This window comes from Ranitomeya variabilis, chromosome 4 (genome assembly GCF_051348905.1).
Source record: "Ranitomeya variabilis isolate aRanVar5 chromosome 4, aRanVar5.hap1, whole genome shotgun sequence".
Classification (NCBI taxonomy): Eukaryota; Metazoa; Chordata; class Amphibia; order Anura; family Dendrobatidae; genus Ranitomeya; species Ranitomeya variabilis.
This window is the reverse complement of record NC_135235.1, coordinates 730,500,796-730,520,684: the sequence shown is the minus strand read 5'-3', so window position 1 is coordinate 730,520,684 and position 19,889 is coordinate 730,500,796. Positions and strand designations below refer to the sequence as shown.

The window sequence follows — 19,889 nt, the reverse complement described above, 5'->3', positions numbered from 1 at the left end:
CCAAATAACTAAAGCAATTTTTAACATCCACCTCTCATGTCCCCCCTTTTCCTCATAGATTGTAAGCTTGCGAGCAGGGCCCTCATTCCTCCTGGTATCTATTTTGATCTGTGATTTCTGTTATGCTGTAATGTCTATTGTCTGTACAAGTCCCCTCTATAAGTTGTAAAGCGCTGCGGAATATGTTGGCGCTATATAAATAAAAATTATTATTATTATTATAATACTGTGCGGTCAGTATTAAAAAACTAGAAAAATCCACCACAGAGTTTACAAAAATCTCCACACCTGACTAAAGGTGTGGAGGGAAAATCTGCTTCCCAGAGCTTCCAGCTTAACTGAATAAATCCATACTGACAAGCTGGACTAGAAAAAACATAGAATGTACTGAACGATTAAGTCCACAACAAATGGACTGCAAAGAACAAAGCAAGGACTTATCTTTGCTGAACTGGTCAGAATATCAGGGAAATCCAAGTAGAGATGTGAATCCAACCAGGAACCATTGACAACTGGAACTGGCTGAAGTATAGAGCCAGACTAAATAGCCGAGCCAGAAGAGACAATCAGTGGAAGCAGCTGCTGACTGCTAAATCCAAGGAGCAGCTGTTCCACTTAAAACCACCGGAGGGAGCCCAAGAGCAGAACTCACAAAAGTGCCACTTACAACCACCAGAGGGAGCCCAAGAGCGGAATTCACAACATATCTCTAGCAGCTAATTGACTGACACTTTGGCTCTGTATACGGTGTCTTTAGGCACTGTCACTTTTTAGCCATTATCACCTTGTTATTCTGTATTTTTATAATATTATCTACTTTAATATTGTATTTGTACCTTGATATTTATTAGTTTTATTTTGTTTCATTACTTATTTATACCTTAGATGGCACCTTTCTTGCTATTTTGTAAATCCCTATGCACTGTCACTTTGACCCTTTTGTTGTGTGTATATAATCATTGTATAGTAATGGATTTATTTGTAATCATTACCTTTGTATTGTCAATTTTATTCTGGTATTATTATTGTTGATGTATCTGTAAGATTCATATCACAGGACACTGTTTATATAATACTTACACCTTGAATAGAACCCTCCCTCCTCTTTGTGCCACTCTTATTCTGTGCGCTCCGTTTGCATTACTTGTATACATCACATCACTGTCCTTTACATATCACACGTCACTTCCGATTTTTCCTTGCGGTTCAAGCTGGAGCGCACGCCGGCATCGGCTTCACCCATGTGACGCGGTCTATGGAGACGCGTCTGGTGGGAGGATGGAGTCTCCAGTGTTACCATGCATGGTACGTCACATGTTCAAGCCACAGCTGTTCTGATCACGGCCGCTTCACTATTGGTTCCCTCTCAGTTAAAACGCTGCTCTTTACCTCCGGTCATTCATTCCCTCGTCAAAGCTCAGGCGAAACGCGCATCGGGCAGGTCCAGGCTCTCACAGGCTCTCATACTGGTTGGTATTCCACTTTATCTCACATGATTATGGCATTTTGACACTTTTTAGGAGTTTTTTCCTATACTTATGATAGACATTTTATTCAAGGGTGATATTATTTATATATTTATTCTGGCACGCATAGCACCTTTTATATATTATTTATATATTTATTTATCTATTTCACCCTATATGCCATTACCCTATCAGAGGTCTGAGATTATTCAATGTGGTTTTAAACTAACATGAGAAATTATATTGGCTGTATTGTCCACATAACAATAAATCTTGTAATATAATTATCTATACAATTGTTATTTTTTTATATTGTGGTACTCTACAGATATCCTGTGATACCCTGTATTTTATCTACCTTGTTTGTTATCCCCTGCAAAAAAAAATTTTTGATATTATTTTTCTCTAATAAAATCATTATTTTCTATATATATTGAGTCGTGCATCATATTTATAGGTAATATAGTATTTGGTGGATGCACTCTATTTATTATATGTTGTCTTTTGGTTTGTGTACTAAGTCCCCAAATTGGTCAGACCCACACTTTTCCCTGGTCTCCCCTAACTCTGGGACATAGACCTTAGGGGGTGCCACCTCCTCCTTTTTATGCATCACATTAACAGGAACCCCTTTAGCTGCCTGCTGTGGTGGAGCTCCTTTAAAGTCATTCCGGCTCCCCTCTAAGCAATCAGACGCTCCCCTTTCCTCCCAAAAACAATTCAAAGTCCTGTCCGATTACAATAGGGTACGGCAAGCCCAGGACTACAGGGACGTCATGGCTGTTAAGAATCGTGATTGTCTCAATGATTACCCTGGACACCGAATAATCCATAGGGACCCTTTGGATGCAGTAGACATCCATCTTCCTTCCGGGGACCAGATAGATAGGGAGTGTGGTGCTCACCAGGGTCAGCGGGCTCCTTGGGTCCAGAATTCCAGTCACACACTCTACATTCACTTCCACAGTACAGCTCTGCGACATCTTGTCAGATAGAAAGTCAGTACATAATCCATGTTCGAACACTGATCCCACCAACAGTCCCTCGGTGTATACGCCGTTGCCCTTTTGGGCCACCACCCCCTTTTGGTACTCCACCACCCCCTTTTAGTCACCACACCCTTTTGGGACTCCACCCTTTTGGGGTTACCACCGCTTTTGGGACTCCACCACTATTCGGGCAACCATCCTTCCTTGGGGTGTATGCCGTGGAATCTCCATGGACCTCTCAGGCCCCCCACCCCTGTGCACGGCAGTCTATCTGCCCCAACAGTTCCACACAATCCGGCTCCACAAGGCTCTGCACTGCTCCACAAGGCTCTGCATGGCTCCGTAAAGCGAGGTTCTGCACTGCTCTGTAAAGCTCTGCATCTCTCTGCACTGCTCAGCAAGGCTCTGCACCTCTCTGCATGGTTCCACAAGGCTCTGCACCTCTCTGCACAGCTCAGCCAGGTTCTGCTCTGCAGATTTCATGGACCCGCCAATCCACAGCAAGCCGCCCGGAGTTCATGGACCCGCCGATCCACAACAAGCTGCCTGGAGTTCATGGACCCACCGATCCAAAGCAAGCACCTGCTGAAATCCTCCCAGGTACCTCCTGGACCGATGCCCGCAGTGTAGCAGCAATTGTAGGGATCGTTAGTTAGCTCTTTTCTTTCTTTGGTCTATTATGGATTTTCGCTCTAAAGAAGCGGTCTGGCAATCACAGGCACTTACTGTCTTTAAGGGGAAAACATCACAGGTGGATAATATTGATCAGAAAAAAATCCGTGACACTAAATATAATTTAAAACAACTGTTCCATCGGAGAATTAAGGTGTGGTGGAACAGAATTACCCTGGAAAACTATTTAGAAGAAAAATTAATTCCACGTGGTTTACGTGTCCAGGTTTTCCCATCTTATGGGAAAGACGATGTGAATTTTACTAAGCAATGGGAGGAGGCATGTAATCAGTGTTCCACTCAGTTCCTACAATTAATTATTCAGAAAAATGGCACTACATTGAAAGAAATTGATGTGGACATTGATAAACTCCAGGAACAATTAAAATCTATTACAACTCAAATTGAGATTGACAAATTTAATGAAGAAATGGAGGAATGTTTTCTTACATGGGAAAAACATATTAAAAATACTAAAGTCAACAAATATCAACGTGACCAACAAGATCTTCTGAACAATCGGATATATAAATGGAAATATAATACAACCAACAATGATCGGAAAGCTTCTGTATCATCGGCTACATTCACAGAAAATTAATCAGTGGATTCTTCTACTTTCTATGGGAGATATCAAAACAAGAGTGGTCGACGATACAATTTCAGAAGGAATACCCATAAAGACAAATATACTGAGGAGGGTGGCAACACCATGTCAAAGGTAATCAATCTATCTAGTAGACTACTTACTCGGGCACAGATCAATGTATTGGATAGGGGTTTGACTTTTTCACCAACTCACAAATTTGATTATTTTACTGCTCTCAAAGACTTACATCTCTTTGCTCGTAAGCTAATATTTAAAAAGATCTATAACAAGAATTTTGATGATAATATGTCTTTAACCCCAGAAGAACGGGAGACGTTGAATATACTACAAAGTCTTCTGGATGAACAAAGACCTACAACAACTGGTAAGTTACCTAAGTCCATTATTCCAACATCCACACGTTTTCCGTCTATTTCAATGTTTTCTAACATTGAATTATTTGTGAAAATGGTCAGTGAAGAATTCAAACAAATATCTTCAACTTTACCCTATGATAATCTAACTAAAGATGAACGATTAGCCTTGAGACAGTTGAAAAAGATGGATGACGTCATAGTAAAGTCATCTGATAAAGGTGGTAATGTGGTGTTGTGGCCAGTAATGCAATATGAAAAAGAGGCGAGGAGACATCTTGATGATGGAGTAACATATAAAAAATTGACATTCAATCCTTTATCCAACTATCAGGCTCAATTATCGTCTGTCCTATCTGCTGCAGAATCAAAGGGAATAATCACTAAATATGAAATGGGATGTCTATTTAAGAAAAACCCAAGAATTGCATAATTTTACCTCCTACCGAAAATCCATAAATGCTTGGAATGCCCACCTGGAAGACCAATAATATCAGATATTAACAACATGTGTGAAACGATATGTAAATTTGTTGATCACATTCTGAGGCCACTAGTGGAGGAATTACCCTCATATTTGAAGGATACATCAGATGTATTACGTAAAATGGATGGTGTACAGGTTCAATCGGACACACTCTTAGTGGTGTGTGATGTTGAATCCCTGTACACCTCCATTAAACATGAGGATGGCATCAGAGCAGCAAAATTCTTTCTGGAAATGTCCAACATGAGGGGTGACATGATCCATTTTGTCCTTGAACTGCTCCGATTCGCACTTACTCACAATTTCATTTTATTTAAGGGGTCCTTTTTCCTGCAGCTCCAGGGAACAGCTATGGGGGCATCCTGCGCGCCCTCATATGCCAACCTGTTCCTGGGGCTGTGGGAGAGGGACCTCTTTTTATCTGACTATACACTCTTGTGTGATAAAGTGTTGTCTTGGAGCAGATTCACAGACGACATATTTTTTCTATGGCAGGGCACGGAGGAGGACCTTTGTAATTTCATGGGGTCGCTTAATGAAAATGACCTGAACGTTAAACTGACGTACAAATCAGGAAGACGAAATATGGAATTTTTGGATATTCTATTTAATATTGATGATCAGGGATGGATAAAGACTGATGTACATCGAAAACCCACTTCGGTTAACACCTTACTTCATGCAGAATCCTCACACCCTAGAAATCTGATTAATAGCATTCCAGTGGGACAATTTCTCAGAATGCGCAGAATATGTTCTGACGATATGAAATTTGAAGCGCAGGCTAGTGACCTCAGGAAAAGATTTCTTGATAGAGGTTACTCAGAGACAGGAATGGGAAGCCATGAATAAATATTGGAATATATTGAAAATTGATGAATCTCTTTCTAGGTGTATTGCTTCACATCCCACAATTACCTATCGTAGGTCACAGAACATTAGAGACATGCTGGTAAAAGTAATTATAAACCTAAAACAAAGAACATCTTTGACTCCAAGGGATCCCTTTGGGGCTGTAAACCTTGTGGGTCATGTGTTGCATGCCCCAATATTGAAACAACTAAATATTTTACGAATTCCTCCAATTCAAAAACATATAAAATCACGCATAATATCTCTTGCAAAACTATTGGTGTCATATATTGTGCAAAATGCCCCTGCAATAAATTGTATATTGGTTTGACCTCACGCGAATTGCGTAGAAGAACTCGTGAACATGTTCTTGACATTATAGCCGCAGCAGAAATCACCAACATTGCCGAATTAAAAACAATTCCCTGGCACTATAAACTATATCATAATTGTGATCCGTCATCTCTAAAAGTGAGTGGCATAGATAGAGTTATAATTGATAACCGGGGCGGTGATTGGAAGAAAATTCTAGCACAGAAAGAACTAAGATGGATCACCATCTTAGATACGATGACACCAAGGGGTCTCAACGAGACCATTAGTTTTGCTCCAGTTCTCTAAATTGTCCTTCTTTTTGCTTAGTATTTTATATTCATTTTTAATTTTATTATTTTTTATGTGTTTTTTAGTGTGTGCGCACTTGTACAGTATATGCATGGATGCACACAATTGTGTTCATCCGTGTATATATGTCCATATATGTGTATGTTTTATCCTGATCAAATTTTTGTGTTTTTATCTTTCTAGATCTTTCGCCATATTGAAATAATTATCTCTAGCAGCTAATTGACTGACTCTTTGGCTCTGTATACGTTGTCTTCAGGCACTGTCCCTTTTTAGCCATTATCACCTTGTTGTTCTGTATTTTTATAATGTTATCTACTTTAATATTGTATTTGTACCTTGATATGTATTAGTTTTATTTTGTTTCATTACTTATTTATACCTTAGATGGCACCTTTCTTGCTATTTTGTAAATCCCTATGCACTGTCACTTTGACCCTTTTGTTGTGTGTATATAATCATTTTATAGTAATGGATTTATTTGTAATCATTACCTTTGTATTGTCAATTTTATTCTGATATTATTATTGTTGATGTATCTGTAAGATTCGTATCACAGGACACTGTTTATATAATACTTACACCTTGAATAGAACCCTCCCTCCTCTTTGTGCCACTCTTATTCTGTGCGCTCCGTTTGCATTACTTGTATACATCACATCAGTGTCATTTACATATCACACGTCACTTCCGGTTTTTCCTTGCGGTTCAAGCTGGAGCGCACGCCGGCGTCGGCTTCACCCATGTGACGCGCTCTATGGAGACGCGTCTGGTGGGAGGATGCAGTCTCCAGCGTTACCATGCATGGTACCTCACATGTTCAAGCCACAGCTGTTCTGATCACGGCCGCTTCCCTATTGGTTCCCTCTCAGTTAAAATGCTGCTCTTTAGCTCCGGTCATTCATTCCCTCGTCAAAGCTCAGGCGAAACGCGCGTCGGGCAGGTCCAGGCTCTCACAGGCTCTCATACTGGTTGGTATTCCACTTTATTTCACATGACTATGGCATTATGACACTTTTTAGGAGTTTTTTCCTATACTTATGATAGACATTTTATTCAAGGGTGATATTATTTATATATTTATTCTGGCACGCATAGTACCTTTTATATATTATTTATATATCTATTTCACCCTATATACCATTACCCTATCAGAGGTCTGAGATTATTCAATGTGGTTTTCTAACATGAGAAATTATATTGGCTGTATTGTCCACATAACAATAAATCTTGTAATATAATTATCTATACAATTGTTATTTTTTTATATTGTGGTACTCTACAGATATCCTGTGATACCCTGTATTTTATCTACCTTGTTTGTTATCCCCTGCAAAAAAAAATTTTTGATATTATTTTTCTCTAATAAAATCATAATTTTCTATATATATTGAGTCGTGCATCATATTTATAGGTAATATAGTATTTGGTGGATGCACTCTATTTATTATATGTTGTCTTTTGGTTTGTGTACTAAGTCCCCAAATTGGTCAGACCCACACTTTTCCCCGGTCTCCCCTAACTCTGGGACATAGGCCTTAGGGGGTGCTACCTCCTCCTTTTTATGCATCACATCAACAGGAACCCCTTTAGCCGCCTGCTGTGGTGGAGCTCCTTTAAAGTCATTCCGGCTCCCCTCTAAGCAATCAGACGCTCCCCTTTCCTCCCAAAAACAATTCAAAGTCCTGTCCGATTACAATAGGGTACGGCAAGCCCAGGACTACAGGGACGTCATGGCTGTTAAGAATCGTGAGTGTCTCAATGATTACCCTGGACACAAGCCACCCGGAGTTCATGGACCCGCCGATCCACAACAAGCTGCCTGGAGTTCATGGACCCACCGATCCACAGCAAGCACCTGCTGAAATCCTCCCAGGTACCTCCTGGACCGATGCCCGCAGTGTAGCAGCAATTGTAGGGATCGTAGCTACTCAGATGCAGCAGGAGGAAGACAGGAGGTGCGTTTCTTTAAAAGAAAATCCGTTTGGGTTTATTTGCTCCATGAACCCCTAAGCACAACAAAAGGTAAACTGCCTTCAGAGCAGGCAAAACAACACAAAATGTCCTTAGCCGGGCTCTCTGATCCCTCAGGCCTGTGGGCACACAGGCTGGTGTAATGTCCAGCAGGCAGACTCGGTCTGGAGCCACACACTCAGGAGGCCTTCTAGCTCCCAAAACACAGACCATGTGCAAACAGCCTTCATTATGTAGCCTGTAACCATACCCACAGGTGAGGTATGTGGGTATCCAGACCTGCCTATCTCTCATATCCGCCACCCGGTCCCAGGTGCACTAAACGACATCTTAGTGCTCATGTGCACTAAAGGAAAATACTCTGGGTTAGATCAAAGGGAGCAGCCATCCCTGTGACACATACCTCCCATTGATTACACGGCCATTTGCTCCTTACAGTATATAAAAATAAATCTACCCTCCAGGTCTTTATTTACCAATTGAACCAATCATATCAGTGACTTACGCACAATATTGACTACCCCTCTAGAATAGGAAGTGTGTGGCGTGTTTTTGCCATTGTATCCAAGATTTATTCATTTTGGATATAGAGTTCCATTTTCTGGCATTTCCCAGCCACCTAATGTTCCATGAAAGGAATTTAAGTGATGCCATAAAGACTCCATATTAAATTTTGATATAGGATACTATTCCCTTCCAGAGTGTTTATATTTTTATTTGCAAACCACCCTTGGACGATGAAGTATAATGCATATAGTACAATGCTTATAGTCATCTGAAATTACAATTAAGCCCCGAACCATTGACCAATTTTGGCCATAGAAATACAACTGGGGATGCCTAGAAACTTTCCAAAACTTAAGTATAGGCTTAAGAAAATGTGTATATTATTTTCTATCTATTTGAACCACTAATAACAATTATATTCAATGCATACCCTTTAAAAAAAAAAATCATAAAAGGCTTCCACAGAATTGTTGGTTGACCCCCCCCCCCCCACACTTTTTGGTGAACTTAGAGGGCAACCGAGTTTTCGGGCCAGGGATCAAGAAGCTAGCAAGCTAGCACCGGGAGAAATGGGTATCTTGCTGCCATCCCATTTCGGATTCTTAATAATCTCCATCCACCTTTCCTAAAAGTATTAACATGGGGAGGTATCAAATCAGAACATGAATCCTACCTCTTCACTATACACTGCTGGCTAATATATTCAGATTAGGTAAAACATCTTTTAGTTAAATGGAACCTGTCACCCCCAAAATGGAAGTTGAGCTAAGCCCACCGGCATCAGGGCTTATCTACAGCATTCTGTAATGTTGTAAATAAGCCCCCGATGTAACCTGAAAGATGAGAAAAAGAGGTTATATTATACTCACCCAGGGTCGGTCCCGCTGCAGTGGGCGTCGCGGTCCGGTCCGAGGCCTCCCATCTTCTTACGATCACGTCCTCTTCTTGTCTTCATGCCACAGCTCCGGCGCAGGTGTACTTTGTCCTGTTGAGGGCAGAGCAAAGTATTGCAGTGCACAGGTGCCGGAAAAGGTCAGAGAGGCCCGGTGCCTGCGCACTGCAGTACTTTGCTCTGCCCTCAACAGGACAAAGTACACCTGCGCCGGAGCCGCAACGTGAAGACAAGAAGAGGACGTAATCCTATGAAGATGGGAGGCCTTGGACCGGACCGCGGCGCCCATCGCAGCGGGACTGCCCCTGGGTGAGTATAATATAACCTCTTTTTCTCATCTTTCAGGATACATCGGGGACTTATCTACAGCATTACAGAATGCTGTAGATAAGCCCCTGATGCCGGTGGGCTTAGCTCAACTTCCATTTTGGGGGTGACAGGTTTCCTTTAACCAGTTTATTAACATTTCAACAAGTCGATGTAAGAATAGACTCTGTTCCAATAGTCAGAGATATTTCAATTGGTCTCTCTAATAACCGCACACAGATGTAGATATAACTATCATCAAATAATATTTAAACAGTAACGTGCTGGGATCATATTAAAAGTCTCCATCTGAAGCATAAAATTCAGTGTTAATACAATAAACTCTTCAGATTAATATGGATTTTCATTACTGTCTCTGGCTCCTTTCTCTCCCGGAAATCCACTCCTCTCCTTCCGCTGGATTCAGAAAGAAAATAAAATGACTCTCTCACCATCTACCACCATTAGCCTGGCTTGGTACGCCATTGAATAAATAAAAAAGAACAAAAAAATGGAAGCGCACTTACCCCAGTGGAGTTCAACATCACTTTATTAGGACATTTAAAAGCGAGAAGCAGGGAGGGATAGTGTCAGCTGCGGATGGTTGGTCCGCAGCTGACACTATCCCTCCCTGCTTCTCGCTTTTAAATGTCCTAATAAAGTGATGTTGAACTCCCCTGGGGTAAGTGCGCTTCCATTTTTTTGTTCTTTTTTCTTTGGGATTCTGTACTATTTTTCTGGATGCGGCACCCCCATACTAACGTTGTGGAGGAGACGCACAGCCATTGCAACCACCGGGTGCTAAGCTGGTAAAAATTCACCACCTTGGGTTTACTGAAAACAGCAGTGCGGATGTGGATTTTCTTTTTCTTTGTTGGACTTTGCACATTGAATAAATAATATTGGAACTTTTCAGGCGTCTCTTAGTTGATATAAATGAAGCTCTCTGTTTCTGCAAATCAGCTGAAAAATCCGGAAACCACACAGTGTGTCCTCTCCACCCCCTATGCAGCAGAGAAGGTGGCTCCCAGAAATAGATCATGAATCCATTTTTCCACAAAGTCATAATTTTTTGTAAGCACATTTCCATTTTATGTTCTGTCACTCGGATACGTTCTGGCCAGAGCACCATTTAGTCCTCCAGACTCGAGATTCTGTCCTCCACCTGTTGAACTTTCCCAGATTTGACACGTCATTGCGGAGGAGTCCCAAATTAGCTTTAACCTCTTCAATTTTCCCAGTCAGGGAAGCTGTGCGGCTCTGAATGGCAGTTAGCAGTTGTGCGGATACCTGTTTCAGAGTGGGTTCTGAATCCATATCCTCTGGTTCTTGTGACATTGATGTCTCTCTTTGAGACAATTTGTTTAAAGGGACACTGTCACCTGAATTTGGAGGGAACAATCTTTAGACCTAGGGGCGGGGTTTTCGGGTGTTTGATGCACCCTTTCCTTACCCGCCGGCTGCATGCTGGCTGCAATATTGGATTGAAGTTCATTTTCTGTCCTCCGTAGTACATGCCTGCACAAGGTAATATTGCCTTACGCAGGCGTGTACTATGGAGGATAGAGAATGAACTTCAATCCAATACTGCAGCCAGCATGCAGCCGGCAGGTAAGGAAAGGGTTCATCAAACACCCGAAAACCCCGCCCCTAGGACTAAAGATTGTTCCCTCCAAATTCAGGTGACAGTGTCCCTTTAAGGGTTTCTGAATTGTCGTTAAATTCTTTCCCCTGGCGTAGCTCCTTAGCTTGACTTGTGATTTATTAGGACTCATAATTAGGGTTGAGCAAAACGGGTCGGCAATTTTCAGAAGTCGCCGACTTTTGGCAAAGTCGGGTTTCATGAAACCCGACCCGACCCGTGTGGGGTCGGCCATGAAGTCGGCGATCTTCTGAATCTGGAATCGGAATTCCGATACCGATTCCCGATATGTTTAAGATATCGGGAATTGGTATCAGAATTCAGATTTAAGTGTAAAATAAAGAATTAAAATAAAAAATATCGCTATACTTACCATCTGACGGGCCCTGGTACTAACCGGGAACCTTCCTTCCTTAGAATCAGCCTTCCAGGACCTCGCGGTGACGTCACGGTGACGTCGCGGCTTGTGATTGGTCGCGCGGCCGCCCATGTGACCGCTCGCGCGACCAATCACAAGCCGCGACGTTACCGAGGGTCCTGGAAGGGCTGATTCTTAGGAAGGAAGGCTGCCGGAACGAAGCAGGGCGTGTCCGAGGGTGAGTATATACCTAATAGGAATATACTCACCCTCGGCTTCGTTCCGGCAGCCTTCCTTCCTAAGAATCAGCCCTTCCAGGACCCTCGGTGACATCACGGTGACGTCACGGTGACGTCGCGGCTTGTGATTGGTCGCGCGAGCGGTCACATGGGCGGCCGCGCGACCAATCACAAGCCGCGACGTCATCGTGACGTCACCGCGAGGTCCTGGAAGGCTGATTCTAAGGAAGGAAGGTTCCCGGTTAGTACCATGGCCCGTCAGATGGTAAGTATGGCGATATTTTTTATTTTAATTCTTTATTTTACACTTAAATATGGATCCCAGGGCCTGAAGGAGAGTTTCCGCTCCTTCAGACCCTGGGAACCATTGGAAACCCAATGCACTGCATTGGGTTTCGAGTTTCGGCCGACCCCGACCCCGACTTTTTTATAGGATCGGCTGATTTCACTCGACCCGACTTTTGAAAAAGTCGGGTTTCGTGAAACCCGACCCGATCCTATAAAAGTAAAGGTCGCTCAACCCTACTCATAATACTTTCCCCAAATTATCTATGCAATATCAGAGTAAGTCTTATGACTGGTTATTCAGTATGGATTGATAGGATAGCGTTAGAGGTTCGGATATTAATAGTAAGAGGGTTACAAACTCATGTCCCTACTCAATTTTGCTGAATAATTATGTGCAACAGGCACAATTCTCAAAAAGAGCACAATATGGCATCAGCGCCCTGCAGCCTGCAAGTGCATAGCATTTTATCAAACTGGCCAAGTGTCTCCAGCTTGTCCCAGGAAATCACTCCAAACAATGAGGGAAGGGGGGAAGAGGGGAAGTTGTTTACCTTAGTCTGTAAACCCCCGTACTTCTGCTGCAGCTACCCAGCTATCTTCCACAGCTGTCTCAGGATGTCCTGCCTGCCTCGTCGTGTCTCTCCTCGAACTCCAATGTCTTCTCCATGTACCAGGGAAATCCAAGATGGCCGCCGCACCTCAGGTCAGTTCCTGCCACCAGCGGTCCCGCGTCTCCAGGGGACCCAGGCCTCAGCACCCAGCCCATAGGCGCTCACATCAGCCCCTTCGATGTCTTCAACTCACCCGCGAATCGACCTGCAGGTGAGTCACTGACCATGCATAGCAGATTCCTGTCGACTCCGAGCGCATTCAGCATGCCGCTGCCTCAGCTCTGCACGTGTGCCGTTTTCCGGGACAAGTGCTGACTCAAATCCTTCCTGTTGGCTCCCTGGTGTCTCCTCCAGCCGTACCGAGACAGAAACCTGCAGTTTACTAGGCAGGAACCCGATGTTTGTGAAAATGATGGGGAGAGCTCAGTGCTGCACGTCTGCTCTCTTCAGTGTGTTAGCCATGCCCTATATGAGTTATTTTTGATGGTCAACAAAATATGATTTTCTAGTAATTTATTTTTCACACTCTACTGTAGGTATGATAATGGTTTCTCTCTGTGTGAGATTTTTGATGTTTAAAGGGGATATCCACTACTTGGACAACCCCTTCTCACTGGAATGGAAAAGTTTTATCCAGCTTCTACTCTACAATTCCAAGACATGTTTAATGTTATGAATTCTTTATTTTTTCAAAGTTAAAATATATATTCTTTTTTTCTTTCTTGGTTGAAACATGCAGGGAAAATGTATTTAAAGATCATAGAAAAGATAGGGAAAAGACTAGTAGAATTCCAAATGCTTTTTGAAAGCAAGTGCATTCTTAAACTTGGTTCACCATCTTCACTTCTTGGACACATTAAACAATAAGAGTAAGCCAGAGAGCAGCCGCAGCCTTGGCTTCCTGTTGATGTTATAAATCAAAAATTAAATGGAATAGGGACTAATCAGACTCGTTATGTACATGTAATCTCTTTAAAACTTAGCTTTTAATATTACAAATATAAAACCCTGACCTAAAACAAACCTTGGTTAAATACCATATATGATAAAAATACCACCAAATAGGTCACCTGTTAAGGTACTACAATACAACCTACTGCTCACGCCTGCCTTGCTGTGGAGGTTGGCACCCTAAGAGACAATTTATTGGCGCCCCCACTCAACGCAGGCTGTCCCTCTCTTCCCTACGATATCCCTCTCAGTGTAGGTGGGAAAACAATATAGTAAAGAGCAGTGGTGAAAAAAAGGTACACAAAATATATAGATACATAAAGTACCCAAAAAAACCTCAACAGGCACCCCCACGTACCATTGTGATAATCCAACACATCGCCAAATAGCAGATCAGATAGTAAAAAATATTCAGTCTAGAAATAGCCGTATTTGTCCCATGTCCATCATGGACATAAAATAATTGCAAACCATAGTCCAATAGGGACCAACACAAACAACCAGAATATTATAATGGATAATGATGAAAGATAACTTAGCGTGTGCTGGTATCGCCCCGATGCGTTTCCCCACACGGATGCAGCGGCATTCCGTCCGGGTCATCACAGCGTTATGTCCCGGAGTAGAGGACTAGTGGTATCTTGATTTTATCCAAAATTGGGGGACATAACGCTGTGATGACCCGGACGGAATCCCGCTGCATCCGTGTGGGGGCGGGACCTATTCAGGCGCGCGGATTCAATGTGAGTTATTTATGCTCGCACATTTCCACCGCCGGCTTATGCTACTCATCTATATGGCATCCGACAGTATCGATGACCACTTTATTTCCTCCTGATGAACCGTGTTAACGGGGAAACGCGTCGGGGCGATACCAGCACACGCTAAGTTATCTTTCATCATTATCCATTATAATATTCTGGTTGTTTGTGTTGGTCCCTATTGGACTATGGTTTGCAATTATTTTATGTCCATGATGGACATGGGACAAATACGGCTATTTCTAGACTGAATATTTTTTACTATCTGATGTTGCCTGCAGGAACAGTGAAGCCAGTGCTGATTCTGCGCTGGGCTTGTGTTATGTAACAACCTCACAAGAGCCCCGGGAACGTGACTGCTAAGACCCTTGAACAGCACAGGCATGTAAAATGAGTATGAGTGTTTTTACTTGAAAGAGGACAAACATGAAGAATGACAAGGTATTGTTCTAATAATGGACAACCCCTTTAAGAAATACAATTTTCGGTTAAAACATTTCCAACATTCTTAACATAAAAAACGCTTCTCCGCTTTGTGACTTCTCTGACGTTAAAGAGTTGATTTTAGTGTAAAACATTTCCTACATTATGAACATGAAAAAGACTTCTCCCCTGTGTGGGTTCTTTGGTGTATAACAAAACTGCATTTCTTTTTATAACATTTCCCACAATCTGGACAGGAAAAAGGCTTCTCTCCTGTGTGACTTCTCTGGTGGTTAAACAAAGTTGCTTTCTGATTAAAAGATTTGCCACATTCTGAACAGGAAAAAGGCTTCTCCCCTGTGTGGGTTCTCTGGTGCGCAACCAAAACTGATTTCAGAATAAAACATTTGCCACATTCTGAACAGGAAAAAGGCTTTTCCCCTGTGTGGGTTCTCTGGTGCGTAACCAAACCTGATTTCTCATTAAAACATTTTCCACATTCTGAACATGAAAAAGGTTTCACCCCTGTGTGGGTTCTCTGGTGCGTAACCAAAGCCGATTTCTGTTTAAAACATTTCTCACATTCTGCACAAGAAAAAGGCTTCTCCCCTGTGTGGGTTCTCTGGTGCGTAACCAAATTTGATTTCGCTATAAAACATGTGCCACATTCTGAACATGAAAAAGGTTTCACCCCTGTGTGAGTTCTCTGGTGCGTAACCAAAGCTGATTTCTCTTTAAAACATTTCCCACATTCTGAACAGGAAAAAGGCTTCTCCCCTGTGTGGGTTCTTTGGTGCTTAACCAAAGCTGATTTCTCTTTAAAACATTTGCCACATTTTGAACAGGAAAAAGGCTTCTCCCCTGTGTGGGTTCTTTGGTGCGTAACCAAAGCTGATTTCGCTGTAAAACAGTTGCCACATTCTGAACATGAAAAAGGTTTCACCCCTGTGTGAGTTCTCTGGTGCGTAACCAAAGCTGATTTCTCTTTAAAACATTTCCCACATTCTGAACAGGAAAAAGGCTTCTCCCCTGTGTGGGTTCTTTGGTGCTTAACCAAAGCTGATTTCTCTTTAAAACATTTGCCACATTCTGAACATGAAAAAGGTTTGAACCCAGTGTGGGTTCTCTTGTGTATAACCAAAGCCGATATCTGTTTAAAACATTTCCCACATTCTGAACAGGAAAAAGGCTTCTCCCCTGTGTGGGTTCTCTGGTGCTTAACCAAAACTGATTTCTCATTAAAATATTTGCCACATTCTGAACATGAAAAAGGTTTCACTCCTGTGTGGGTTATTTGGTGTATAACAAGCTTGTATTTTTCGTTAAAACATTTCCCACATTCTGAACAGGAAAAGGGCTTCTCCCCTGTGTGGGTTCTCTGGTGCTTAACCAAAACTGATTTCTCATTAAAACATTTGCCACATTCTAAACATGAAAAAGGTTTCACCCCCGTGTGGGTTCTGTGGTGCATAACCAAAGCCGATTTCTGTTTAAAACATTTTCCATATTCTGAACAGGAAAAAGCCTTCTCCCCTGTGTGTCTTCTTTGGTGTCTAACAAGATAAGATTTATGTTTAAAACATTTTCCACACTTGGAACAAGAAAATCTTTTCTCCACTGTGTGAATTTTTAGATGTTTAAGAAATGACTTTTCGATGGGAAAACTGTTTCCATATTCTGGACATGAGAATGGCTTTTTTGAATTAGGAGTATTTCCGTTTTTAATGCTTATTTTGTGACTCTGATTTTCCTTAGTTGTCACCCATGAATCAGAAGACAGGACCTGTTTCAAAGGATCAGATGATAGGTCTTTGCTGTGAAGGGATGATGGTATAGCTGGAGTAATGGCATTAACTTCAATTGTATCCAGTGGGATCTGAAAATCATCCGATCTAAAAATTAAAGACGTCAGCTGTTCCTCTGATCTCCCGGTACAGTCATCTGCCAAGATATAAACTAGTTATTATTTTTGAATAAAATATCTTAAATGTCATTTACCATTTCTAGTTCAACTGTCTGTAAAAATGTCAAGTTATGTAAAAACATTGAATTTTTCACCAAGACAATGACAGCTCACAATCTAATAGAAAATCTTATAGGATGAACCAGTGGAGCGTGGTGTTCAACTGTTTGTTTATTCTGCCTCCCAAATATGGAACAAAAAGCCACACAGAAACATTATGTTGACGAACCTAATACCAATAAAAACTTCTATTCATCTAACAAAAAAGAAGTCCCCACTCAGGTCCATCATCTGTCACTGGAAAAACAGGAGGTTTCCACATTATTAGTGGCTCAAAGGCTCTTGAAAATTAACATGGCTTCCATTAAATAAATCCAACAATAACCACTCTCCCAAAGACAAATTTCCCCCTCACCTCTGAGCCTTCCAGTATGCCCAAACCACATGTATTTGGCATTACTCTAGTGAGAAGAGCCCACTTAATTTACGGTGTGTGTGTGTCTCCTGGAGCATAATCAGGGCACTATGTGTTGGGTAATAAAATGGCAAATTTACATTTTTTTCTCCTACATCCACTGTGTGCTAATTTCTGGAAATTGCCTATGGAATCAAAAATTGCCACTATTCCAATAGATTAGTTCTCTGAGGGTTATCATTTCCAAAATGGAGTCATTTTATGGGGATTCCTACAGCTCTGATTTTCTGACATTTTGTCATATTAGGGCTTCTGCAGATGGTGTGTCACATCTCTTCTAGGATCTGCCCCTATGATGTCAGCAGACGTGTCCTTGTTCATATGACTGGCCGGGCTAGAAACGGAGTAGATGTTGGTACCAGATGTTCTGGTGACATAGGCTCGATTCAGCCACTAAGATTAGGGTGCTTGGGACAAGTAGTACCTGGCAGTATGGGTGTATGTGTTGTCCAGCTGAAGTAATCTGCTCCCTTATACAGCCAATTGGATAGCACCATATTCTACGAAAGCTCGAAGCATATTGAAGGAAGCTGCCAGATACAGCCTTGTTCTTCTCTGGTTCGGTCCTCTATGTTCAGTTCACGGCTTGTGTATTTGTTTCCTGTTGTGATCCCGGCCTGTTTGCTGACTACTCTTATGTCTTCTGATTTTGTGTTTTCTCTGCCTTACTGATTCTGACCCGGCTACCTGACTATTGTTCTTTCCATTTCACACCACCAAACAGCAGGCAACAGTGTGGGCCAAGCCAAGTGGGTCTCTATTTAAGTCCAGATCCATGTAGAGGTGTTAAAGGGTAATGAGCAAGACAATCCCTGGGATCAGGAGATGGAGTAGATAGTGCCAAGCCTGTTTGTGGTGGCCATCTTTTGAGCTGATAGGTGGCCACAAACACTGCTCCTAATACTTTGTGTCTGCAAGCTATTCCAGTAAGATCTGGATTCAAATAGCTAAATGGCACTCTTTCCCTTCTCAACCCTTAAATATGCCCAGACAGCAATGTACAACCATATATAGGGAATTGTCGGATAAAAGAGAAGTTGCAAAATAATGTGTGAGGTCTATCCGTTTGCTAATACCCTTTGTGAAAGTGAAAAAATGTGGGCTTATATTTTGTGAAGAATTCTAAAATTATCACCACATGAAGTGACACACTTCAGATTTGAAAAATGGACCCTGATTAGGAACATAAAACTGTCTACAGGAACTGGTTATCAGAGTATTTTGGGAACTAACTACTGTAGTCAAAATCTGTGACTATAGACAATAACACATCTACTGAAATGATCAAACTCAACAATCTTCATTAGTAAAAAATGAGTGATCAGAGGTGAAACCTCTCTGGAGCAGTTACATTATGGGGATTGGTGGTTCTTGGCAATCTAAATTATCTTAATTTTCTGTCAGATGAGTTTCAAGAAGAAATATTAGATAGTCAAAGATAAGAGAAGAGAAAGTATTAGTGCTCCCCATTTCAGGAGAGATTGTGCAGTAATCTGAATTCTTTGGGATTGAAAACAAATTGAAATTTATGACGTGGAGTGAATCCATGAAACCAAGGCTCGAGCCATGTCAACATCTTCTGCAGACGTGAATAAATGTACAGTATATTACAACCATCAGCCACGCACAGCTTAGAGATATATCATGGGACTGGTGTAATATTTTGTGTGTAGTTTATCATAATCCTCCTTGAAGTTAGTTATTTTTAAAGAAATTGAAAAGTCATATTATCAGCAAGGAAGGACTGTAGTTAAATAATATAATAAAATAAAATATAACTTTTAATAAATATTGCTAAAAAGAGTCGCTCGGACTCATAAAAAACATGAATCACAACATTCTAATCAATGCTGGCAATTAACACTAATGAGCCCAACGTAATGCTCCAAAAAACCAGCACGGTGGAAATATCCCACCACCTTATTATACAAACAGACACTGTATAAGAGGCAACATCTGTCATAGAGCCCCTAACAAGTGTACATCATAGAGATACAAGAACAGGGATATTATGATTGCTGTATACGTTTCAGAACAATCTCACCCAGAATGTAAATCGCTTCATAGAGACGCAGTGGTCCAAGAAATCCATATACATGAGGTGGCTCCTTAGGTGCCCTTTCCAAACCTCACTCGCATGAATTCAGCCACTTGCTACTTCTGTCCCTCATTCATATTTTCTCCCAACGCGTTTCCTTGTGGCAATGTCATCAGGGGAGAAGCCACTTTACAGAAAAATCATTAAGGTGTGTGTCGTCCACCCGACACAACACAGAGGGTGTTGTCTGTGTTGTGTCGGGTGGACGACACACACCTTAATGATTTTTCTGTAAAGTGGCTTCTCCCCTGATGACATTGCCACAAGGAAACGCGTTGGGAGAAAATATGAATGAGGGACAGAAGTAGCAAGTGGCTGAATTCATGCGAGTGAGGTTTGGAAAGGGCA

General features: G+C 41.8%; 1 protein-coding gene across 1 annotated transcript in view; it reads right to left on the bottom strand.

The window, feature by feature from the left end:
• The window catches only part of LOC143767977 (uncharacterized), a 68,495-nt gene that overhangs the window by 28,644 nt on the left and 19,962 nt on the right, over window positions 1–19,889 (bottom strand). Inside the window, exon 8 of the mRNA XM_077256567.1 lies at window positions 15,220–16,946. Within this exon, the coding sequence (XP_077112682.1) occupies window positions 15,220–16,946 (1,727 nt within the window). The remainder of the gene's footprint in view (window positions 1–15,219; window positions 16,947–19,889) is intronic.